At 38.9% G+C, this 11,039-nt stretch overlaps 2 protein-coding genes across 2 annotated transcripts in view; one reads left to right on the top strand and one right to left on the bottom strand.

The window, feature by feature from the left end:
* LOC137272547 (tetratricopeptide repeat protein 28-like) overlaps positions 1-1,742 on the bottom strand; it is a 53,858-nt gene extending 52,116 nt beyond the window's left edge. Inside the window, exons 1-2 of the mRNA XM_067804934.1 lie at positions 1,626-1,742; positions 995-1,172 (exon numbers count right to left, since the gene is read on the bottom strand). Coding sequence (XP_067661035.1) covers positions 995-1,108 — 114 coding nt within the window. The 5' untranslated portion in view covers positions 1,109-1,172; positions 1,626-1,742. The remainder of the gene's footprint in view (positions 1-994; positions 1,173-1,625) is intronic.
* Positions 1,743-2,279: 537 nt separating this feature from the next.
* On the top strand, positions 2,280-6,961 carry LOC137272548 (uncharacterized). The gene is made up of 2 exons (XM_067804935.1): positions 2,280-2,367; positions 3,375-6,961. Exon 2 carries the CDS (start codon positions 3,413-3,415, stop codon positions 5,204-5,206), a length of 1,794 nt encoding a protein of 597 aa, XP_067661036.1. The 5' UTR covers positions 2,280-2,367; positions 3,375-3,412; the 3' UTR covers positions 5,207-6,961.
* Positions 6,962-11,039: the final 4,078 nt, after the last annotated feature.

Genomic DNA, 11,039 nt, shown 5'->3' on the forward strand with positions numbered 1-11,039 from the left:
TGGTAGCTCTGCCAGGCATGACAGACCATTGACTCACCTGGCATGAAATGCATGTACTACCTACAGGCACATGGTGGTCATCTCAAAGATATTTTATGCTTTTTCATGTGTGTTGAACAGGTCTCATCTATAAACATCTTACATGTCTTTCCTTTCATACTTTCAAAAAATATAGGTGGCAAGAGCACCCAAAGATTGACAGTACAGGATATTATTAATAAATTTTTATGGCATGCAGTTTGTTTCCCAAGTTTAATTCCCCTAAAGGAATATTTTATCTTACCTGGCATCTCTTTACCCCTAGGCTGACCCCAACCAACATCTGCGACAACCATCCATGTTTTGCTTCTGACATGACCCCTCCTACCTATTTCTGTTTGTAGTGATAGTGAGAATCCATGGTAGCTATACCCTTAATAGTTTCAGCATTAAAATTATTATTTATTTTTACGTCAACTATTGTTTATAATGAAGCTAGGTTTAATTTCAAATTGGTCATTCAAAAACTGTGTCCTGTGTAATACAATGTCATTGCACTCTAATTTGCATAAAGCCAAGGTGTGTTACAAATAAGTCCCTTTCGACTTTGAAAAAAGACACATAACTCACTTTTCTGTGTTTTCTATATCATTCTCACTGAGACTGTAGTTTGGCCAAACTTCATTTAACAAATAGTTCACACTTTCACATATTAACTACATAAATTGTTGGTATAAATGCAAAAAAACACACTTTTTTCCTATTTATGACAGTACTTGAGTACTAGTGAACTATTGTACATGATGGGTTTTAGCACAATTATTTATGTTCGAGAAGGGATAATTTCATGGAAGTCAGATAGTCATATACTAATGAAGGGGACATATGAAGTGAACAGAATTATGATGACTGTATTCTTAATGGATAATCAAAATGGGCTAACTTTGCCACATCTGGAGAAAACAAATAGTTGGAGTTAGTGTAAATAAGGGAAACATATTTTGGGGGATTCTACCTCATGGATTTCCTCTGCTTCACTGATAGCTTCACTGCCCTCAGCAAGACTTGGCAGGCTGTAGCTCCCCAGTAGAGGAGAGCTGAAGTGTGTTGTTGGTAGTCGAAGTTCCATTGTGAATTCAGGGCATTACAGCAATGCTTGTGTTTTACATCATTGATTTCACACAACCACTTGCCTGGAATCCAAACAGATTCTAACTAATCTCAGTACATGGATGGCAGGGATTAAAAGGCAAATCTGCTAACATAACCTTTTTCTAGCTGCAAGAGCCAAATGAAATGTGTAGTGGTTGATTGAAATTAAAATCTGCTTCAATGAGCAGAGGAATATCAGGCAGAAAATTTGTTCACATCTTCGTTTTGAGTAATGTATGTGAGCAATTCGATCTGTCCGCTTTTAAAACAAAATATGTACATTAGCCGCTTCAAAGCAATCAACGTTAAGTTCAAAGGCACATATATTTACACAGTACAGTACATGTTAGTCGCAAAAAACTGTCATATCAAAAACTGATTCTAATCAAGTTTTTGCAACATGACATCTGAACATTACAGTGCTGTTTCATTTATCAGTGTTGAATTGAAATGTACACCATTTGGAATCAAGAGGTAAATTTTTCTCAAAATACCTTAACAATCATGTGTAATGACACATCCATACATTCACATTAATCGCACTTTTTATGGGCATATGCCATTTATGTGGTCACCGTCCGCCATTTTGACGCCGTTTCTATACACAACACAGAAAATAGTATTTACCTCAAGTAAGAATATGGAGTCGCTCACAACCTTTAAACGATCTGAACGATTTCTATTACGTTTTTGTTGTTTTGGACTGTCATATTTATTGGTAAAGTTGAAGCCGTGCAGGTAACTCAGATAACACCCTGTTATTGTTACCCAGTGCTTTGTTATTCTTTGAACAAAGAATATTTAGATGTGATTAGTTAAAAAATAACATCCCAGGGAGACAAGGGCATTCATTTCTTTGCTATATTATATGATCTGTGATACTATTTTGCTTACAGAATGTACCTGACACAACAATACATGTATTTATGCCTCTGTTGACTGATTGTCATTTGGATGTTTCAATTAATGTTTATACGGTTGGCGAAAGCATTTCTATTCGTTTTACGATTATCAGCATTGTGAAATATTTCTGTTAACAGCGTCTTGATTCGTTACTTTCTATTGGTCAGTACAAACTTCCGTGGAAAATGTGTCACGATATATCATTGGGTGAAAATCCCCGTCACTTTCAACGCACATGACGAGTCAAGAAAGTGTGAACGATTGCAGTGATGTTGAGCTAATGGGATACATACACGTCTACTTTAACCTAACAGTCACATTCGGAGAATTGTCGTATGTAAAAGTTTCATACCTGCGAAGAACTCTGGTTCTGTGGTATTTCACCTGATCCAGTAATTGCTGTGATCAGCTGACTGAAAGACGAAGAATTAGGTTGTGTGCATTTGATCATCACACTTTGGAGGTTTCAGTTTTCAAGATTTCTCTTGTAGATTCAGGTTCACCTTTTGATGTTTGAAACAGAAACGAATGTAGCTGATCTAGGCCAAGTTCCATTCAGTTCCTTTACGAGGACAGACTCAGAGCTTTGGTGCTACGGCCACAAGACACCATACGTTGGATCACAACACAGCTCACTGTGCACAAATCGCTGTGTACGGTGTTCAGTGTAGATTGTATCCGATCTTTCAGTAAAAGCCGTTATAATTATTTGTTCGAGATCATTGGTTTTGTAGGTCAAGCTGTGACAAGACCTCAATGTGAGTTCGCGTAAGACTATCAGAGAATGATCTTTGACAACAAATTTAATGTGTGGGTTCTATAGTATAGGTACCAGGGACCAGCTTTCCAGAAACAAAACTATCAGAAAAAAACAGACCAGCTTTCCAGAAACAAAACTATCAGGAAAATAGTACATAATTTCCATTAATAGTACAGAAGATATGGCTTTCAACAGATGATGATCATTTTTATTCAGAGCATGTCATGTTATTAGGAAAAAAATCATTTGCTGAATTCATCTATTAGAGCAGGAGTTTACTGAGAATACAGTGGTCTTGAATATCTATGGCTGATTAAGAGCTTCACCAAATGTATCCAACTAAAGGGATCATGTGATCCAGCTCACTGATTTGGCTGACATATGTTACCATATCCCATGTGCATAAATTGATGCACATGCTGTCATTCAGTGGAAGCTGGAATATTACTGAGAGCATTAAACAACAAACAAAATTATATTGGATGAAAAGGCTGTTGTTGTCGATATTCATGGTTAGAATATGGTACAGAGGTCAGTTGTTGCATGAATATATGTTCTTACACAAGGAAATATGTTTCAGATTTGAGAGTCTGAACTGACAAGAGAGCTGAGGTCACCATGGAATCCATGGACTGTGATAGTGACCCAGATGTTGCCTCACTAGACTCCCCGATGCAGCACTCAGGATGGGAGTCATGCCAGAGAGCCGTCTCCTACATCAACACCATCCCTGCTTTCAGGAAGAGCCCTGCTTCTACCACTATGGCATACAAACCCTTAGTCCCTCAGATGGTTACCATGGTAACTCAAGACAATTATGAAAACCAGTACCAGCCAAATTTACAAACTCCAGAATCAAACTGGAGCAAATGTCGAAATGTTTTCTCTGCGGTGAATTCATTCTCAGGATTTCGTGCGCAGGAAGTGCTCTCCCCAAAGGAGAGTGAAAAAAGTATGGAAGGCTTTTCTGATGGGGATGATGACCAGGTTGCTATGGTAACAAACTCAGTTCCAAGGTTCCAAGACAGGTGTGAAATTGTTAGCAGTGTGAATCCATTTTCAAAAGGGAACATATCAGGATCCATGACTTCATTTTTCGAGGGACTGATCTCAAAAACATCTACTGACAAGTCAGAACCTGCTATGAATACTGGAATAATTGATCATGGTACGAGTTTATCAAATAAAGATAATGAAAAAACCTATTCCTCAGCAAGTCTCAGACTGTCCAAACGACACAGCTTACCTTTCCAATCACCTGCTCGATCAAGTCCAAAACGCCAATCTCTGGAACCAAAGAGTGATAGGAAGGGCAAACACCATTCACAGCCTCCACCAAAAATGCCAAGACTGACAGAAAATGTCCAAGGGGGTCATCGTTCCAGTCCCCTCCGGTCTCTATGCAAACCACCTGCTGCTAAGCAAAGAAAACTGACTCACCACACTGCCCAGACTGCCTCAGATCCTCCATCTAAGAGTCATGGAGTGACATTCAAGTCATTCATAGTGTTCAACATCTTTGTTGGAGTATGTCTTTCAGTGTATGCTTTAAAAGTGATTCAGTCCACTTGCTCAACTTTTACCGACTTTGATGTGAATGATCTCAGGACAGACTTGAGGTCAAAAGTGTATGGCCAGCATCTTGTAACAGAGATCATACCTGATCTGATTAACAAATATTTGACAGAAATGCACCAAAGATCATCACAGAAACCCCTGGTAATATCACTTCATGGTTGGACTGGCGTTGGAAAGAATTATGTCAGCAAAATTGTGTCTGATTTCTTTCCATACACGACAGTAAACAAGTTATTAGTTCCCCTTCATTTTGCTCATAGTTCCCAAGATGATATTTATGCTCAACAAATTCCAGAATGGATTGAAACAAACATCACTCGATGTTACGTCAATTTTGTTATATTTGATGAAATGGACAAGGCATCAAATGGTGTTCTGAAAGGATTGAATGAATCTGTCAACATGGTTGTCAATCAAAATGCAACTGACAGACCTGTGATATTTCTTTTGCTCAGTAATTCCAAAGGGGCTGAAATCAATAAGCATGTATTTCAGTTGCTGTCAGATGGTCGTCACAGAGATCACATTACTATTGACGACTTTTCTTATGTGTTTCAGACAGAAAAGCCCCTCTGGTACACAAAATTGGTTCCACAGAAAGTGATAGATGTATTTGTCCCTTTCCTGCCATTAGAAAGGCACCACACTGTGCAATGTATTAAAACAGACATTGTCAAGAAAGGTCTGAATGTTGACAAAAAGGCTGTTTCAGATGTTGTACAAGAAATGTCATTTTTCAAATTGAATACAGGGAACGAATTTTCACACACTGGTTGCAAGCGTGTGTCTGACAAAGTCGATTTAATTTACAGTGCCTTTGATGAAAATAATTGATGTCCTGATTATAAGCCCTGACCAAAGCCAGTTGTGGTATTATGACAATTATGATGATTTTACTACATAATAATGTACATAACTGGAAAGGTAATCTATTTTTCTTTTGTCATATCTGTAATAGTGCTGAAAGTACACCAAGAATGGAACTAGCACTAGACCACTTGGACAGACCAGGTTTGTTTATAATATCCTTAGAACAATCAGGACAGCAAACTTGAGAGGGTCAATTGCTGTTGTTAGCTTTATTCATTATTCAGCCAGGCCAAGAAATAATCGAAACCTGGATCAAGCATATGAATGATTGATGTTATGACTTCCCAGGCCATTTTTGTTCATTGCTTGGGTCTAGCGATGTCACCAAGTCTACACTGAGAATAAAGACCTGTGGAGCTGAATTTGGGAGGAGGATGGATTGATTTGTGTTGATGGTGGGATCAGGTGGTCAGGCTGCCTGACTTGGTTGATACGTCTTCATATCCAGATTGCGTAGATCAGTGCTTATGATGTTGATCACTGGGCTCAGACTTGATTATTTACAGACTGCTTCCATATACCTGGAATATTGCTGAGTGTAACATCAAACAACAAACAAACATTATTCAGGCTAGTAGAAAACTTTGATTTCCACACCTTCAATACATGCTTACTAAATTCACACTACAACAGATGGAGACTACATATAATTCATTTCAACAGTCTAGACTGTAAGTAGTGTAAATATGAGCACTTACTTGAGGCGGTTGTTCTAAACTTTTGATAAATATTTCATATTGTTTAAAGGTACTGGTTTACAAATTTGTAATGTTGAAGTTCAGTGAAAATTCTTAACAAAACATGACACCAGAACACAGCTGTTCATATGCACAATATTTGCAGATGCATTTAGCAATTTGATGCATGATCCCTGTACAATACATCTGCATAAGGTTTGCAGTTGGTTCCTCCAAGTTGATGGAGAAATCAGTCTTCAGTGTAGCCATATATACCAGATGTATACAGTCAAGTCACGTTACATCATCCATTGCACAGCAAATTGTCAGATTAATGAGGATGTCAGACTAAATAAATAAGACTAAATTACATTTGTTCAATTTGTTACCAACAAAAGTGTCAGATAAAGACTATTGTCTGACACAGAGGTCGAATTAACGAGATTTGACTGTACATACCTAGGATTTAGTGTTCTGTAAGTGAGTCTCAACTTTTGATACTAAGTATATATCCAGTGATATACTTCTGCATGTATGACCTCAAGGATAAATGGATGTAGGATGCAGCATGTTCAGCATTCTTTGTATTGCACTTTTGTGTTTGTCATTAAAGCTTGCATGAAGATAACTATTGAAATGACTAAGTGAAGTCATAGAGATGTTCATAATTCAACTATTGAGTATATTTGGCAGTTTGCACAATGTGTATGTGCTTTTGTTTGACTATGTCTGGCTGTGCTGAGTGTATTTTCAAGTCAGGTTTTCCTAACACTGTACATTTAAGTTTGAAGGGTTTTCTATCTGGCTGGTGCTCCACATACGTGACTGAATAAATTTGTTAATCATGTTAATCTTTTCACTTTTCCACAAAAATCATTTTGATTACCTTGGTAATGATATGTTTGTGATGAGGGGTATTAGTGCTGATTTTGATTAATTTTGATTTGAGAGATGTTTTTGCCCAATCTTATGGGTTTTCACATGTTTAGTATCTGGAAACTGTGTGTGCATGTTTCAAGACAATAAATTATGCTTATGTGAATTTGTTCTTTGTTTAGAATGTGTACAAAATGAAGATCTCAGAATTGATCTTCAATAACCCATGCTTGTTGCAAAAGGCAACTGACAGGATTGGTTGGCCAGACTCACTGACATGGTATCATTGTATCCCAAATGAGTAGATCGATGCTCATGCTTTTGATAATTGGACTGTCTGGTCAAGACGCGAATATTTACAGAATCACCGCCACAAAGCTGGAATATTGCAGAGTGCGGTGTAAATCCAAACCAAACTAACTCACTCACAAAATGTATTTGACACTGAACTGAGGTCTCCTGGATTCATATCTGTATGACTTCTTTTCTCAGTGTAAGAGGTAATGGAGTTGTGAAGTGTGGTGTTGCACAAGGCAAGTGACTCAGTTCAAATGTACCCCCTAAGGTCTGGATTAGAATATTGGCCTACAGTAACCCGTACTTGTTGTGTGAGGTAACTAACAGGATGGGATTGGGTGATCCAACTCGCTGACTTGGTTGACATAAGTTAGGGGTTCCCAGTTGCGTTGATCAATGGGCTAATCAGGGTTAATCACTGGATTGTCTGGTCTAAACTCGATTTACAGAGTGCCAACATGTAGCTGGAATATTGCTGAATGTCAGGGTAAATCTAACTTGCTCAGTTTGAAAGTGCCTCTGTACACTTAGCATTGAGTGGGTACCAGATATGTGAGTAGGATATGAAATTGTTACCTTCCAGAGCCAAGGGACAGATTGGTCTATATCATCCCTAGGGAGCTGAGTATTCCATGATATTTGTTCTTAATATCAATCACAGGGTTGTCATGGTTACAGGCTAATTAAAACACCAAAATTGCCAAAGGCTGGTTATGCTTGAAAATCATCCACCAGCCCGTAACAGCACACGAATCTGACCACACATGTCCTCCAGTGGATACCACACACACGTGGATGCATCATTCGTAACACTCGTGTCATTCCGCCAAGCAGGATGGCCTCTCGTACCCCTCTCGTGACCATGTTTACGACTGGGTCCTGTCTAAGCGCAATCGGGCATGAAGATGAAAATAGTCTATGATTACACGATGCCATGTCTAGTACTACTATCAACGAAAGCTAACTTTGACATTCCAAACATGGCTCTTAGAATATCTACATCCCGTGGGCAAAACAGCTATACGGTCATTCCCTTTGCAAATATGTTTCAGTGTTGAAAGCTGTTCATCTTTTAGCTCAAAGTTTATGTTTAAATTGTGCTTTGTATAGTGTAGGGAAGTTTCAAAGTTCAAATGTTCCGCCAATTTCATGTCTTGAAATGCATTTTACTACGCGCGATTTATTTGTTTGTCACGATTCTTGGCAATAATGGCGTACGAGAGGACTACGAGTCCTCCTATAGGTGAATGAAAGAGACGAGTAGTTACGAATGGTGCATGCATCAAGAACTAGATTTCTTAGACTGCACTTGAATATTTTGCTCATAATGACCATATATGTCTGGGGTTATTGCATTGGTCAGCCTTGAACATAAAGAAATGCTATTTTTCACGTGTACAGCGATCCTTATAGCATATGATGCGGCTGTATTCGAATTGTGCAGGTCTGCGTAGTCATCAGGTGTACTTTTGGCCAGCATGCAACGACGAATCTCCTTATCTGTTGCCTATCAAGGTCTTCTTCATACCTGAATGTGTCGTGAAAGGAATGGTGTCTCTATCACGCACACATTTATCTCGTGCAAGGAATGGTATCTCTAACACGAACACATTATCTTGTTCTATCTATGTTGCGAAATTGTGAGTGAATGAGTGAGTGACTGAGTTTAGTTTTACGTGTTACAACCATTTCGACCCGTTCCCTCTAAACATTGGTCAAGTACTTGACCCACTCGTGTTATACCGGGACACGCCGATTAGCAGGTTACGGAAAGGGGCGAGTGATGACGAAAGCAAACTGGCGATACATTGCCTCTTGGTGTATGAAACACTGTAAGGGACATTATCGCGAATTCGCAGTTTCATGATCTCATGATTTGAAATTTGCGTGGGTGGGTGCGGGGTCGCTCACACTGTACATGCAACCCTATAAAAATCATCAACATCTCACAACAAAATGTGTGCATGCGTGAGTGCGCGCGCGCGCGCGCGCGTGTGTGTGTGTGTGTGTGTGTGTGTGTGTAGGGAATGGGGTTCCAAAATATTTTACATTAATTAAATCTGTTTTTATTTGACAGAATATACCAGATTTACTCACATGTACAATGTATGAGTTTAGTGTTGCTTATGGGTCACCTATAAAGACTATATCAAGATTAGCGCAAACATGTTTGATTCCACCATCAACGTCAAAGTAGTTATTTCACCAATCTGTGACAGGTTACTCTGTCATGTCTTAAATGTAATTGTATCTAGCTTGAATGAATTAGAAAAGAGAAAAAGCAATGAGTCTTCTCCACATTTGCACAGTGAAGTGCCCTAAGTCTTAAGAGCTGCTTTTACGCACTTGGACCGCTTTGAACATTTTTTTACATAGTATTTTATTTATCATCATTATTATATTTTAAGACATTTATATAGCGCACATATCCAAGCAGCTGATACATGCTCAGGGCACCTGTATATTCTTTTAAAACGAGTGGCATGAGCAGGTTCCAACTAGCCCAATGGTTAAAGTGTTCGCTCGTCATGCATGGGTACAATGTGTGAAGCCCACTTCTGAAGTCCACCGGTGTGATATTGCATAAAACGGTGCAAAACCATACTCAATCACTCACTCAATCACTCACTCACTCGGGTAATCCGCTAAGCATACGTTTGTGTGATCTACACCTTAAATTGTTGCAAATTACTGCCCACTTTCAATTCTAACAAAATCGCTTTCGGAAAATCTTTAAAATGAGTGACCTGGACTTATATTTGTCGAAGTTGTTACAGTTATTGGAAAGTTGAGTGCATGTGATACAATGAGATACACTGGCGAGCAAAAGAAAATACACAGATGTAATTGTAGCTGCAATCCCAAATTTGCGATCTAACAAGTAAACTTATTGATAACAGTGATTGTATAGAACGAAACTATCATGTTTAATTTTCCAAAATGCAACCAAAACGTTTGTAAGTGTTTCGCACAAAGTTTTGCAAAATTGTGATTATTGTCCGATGCCCGAATACTTTTCGCACAGAGTGAAGAAAATGCCAAGACTGACGTCCGCGCAACGAGAGCGGCGGGGCCACAGGAATATCACAAATGTGTGTTTTCAACAGCCCTATTGCAAGGGCATTGGGTTGCACAAGACAAATCCTAATTCAGCTATTTAACCCTTTCAATATGAGAGGCAAGATATGTGATCTACCCAGATGTGGACGTGCAAAAGTCGCAACAACCCGAAGAGGATCGCAATCTGCGGGTTACTCACTTACGCAACCGGATGTTGGCGATGACGTCATCATCAGCCACATTACTGGGTAACTGCGGAAACCGATTCATAGTGATAAGACAACTTCGTGCTGCATAGTATGGGCCTGCCGAACACTGCTTGCTATGGCCTTCACCTTCCAGCATCGTAGAAACCGTCTGCAGTGGTCATCACTTCGTTGCTGTTTATTGGTACAATGTCATTTTGCAGATAAAAATACTTTTAAAACGTACATTATCCATTTATTTCATCTAAAGGTTTTGTTATTTTTATTTTATTGGAGAAACATAACCTGTGTACTTTCTTTTGCTCGTCAGTTTATAATGTTATGAAATATATGTGATCGAGAAACCGCCGATATACGTTTTGGAAAGACAAGATGAAAAAGTGACCTAACGATACTAAATGTTATGTTGAAAAAGCCACAAACACTCGGATAGCAGAAACATGGGCTATTTTTCACGACCTCTCGAGTGTTCCAGTTTTATTGGTCCAAGCAGCCCGCGTTTTCTAAAGAAACAAATGATCGAGATGGGTCGACAAATGATCGACGAGATGGGTCGGTGCTCATGATATCAATCACTGTTTGCTTGATCCAGGCTTGATTACATACAGACCGTCAACAGATCTAGAATGTTCCGAGAGTGACTTTACCAGCTGACAAACACCACATATTTTTAACGACACT

Source organism: Haliotis asinina, chromosome 2, assembly GCF_037392515.1.
Source record: "Haliotis asinina isolate JCU_RB_2024 chromosome 2, JCU_Hal_asi_v2, whole genome shotgun sequence".
Classification (NCBI taxonomy): Eukaryota; Metazoa; Mollusca; class Gastropoda; order Lepetellida; family Haliotidae; genus Haliotis; species Haliotis asinina.

Bases quoted from the DNA above. Each gene is read 5' to 3' on its own strand.
- LOC137272548 (XM_067804935.1), top strand. From the start codon at position 3,413: ATGGAATCCATGGACTGTGATAGTGACCCAGATGTTGCCTCACTAGAC.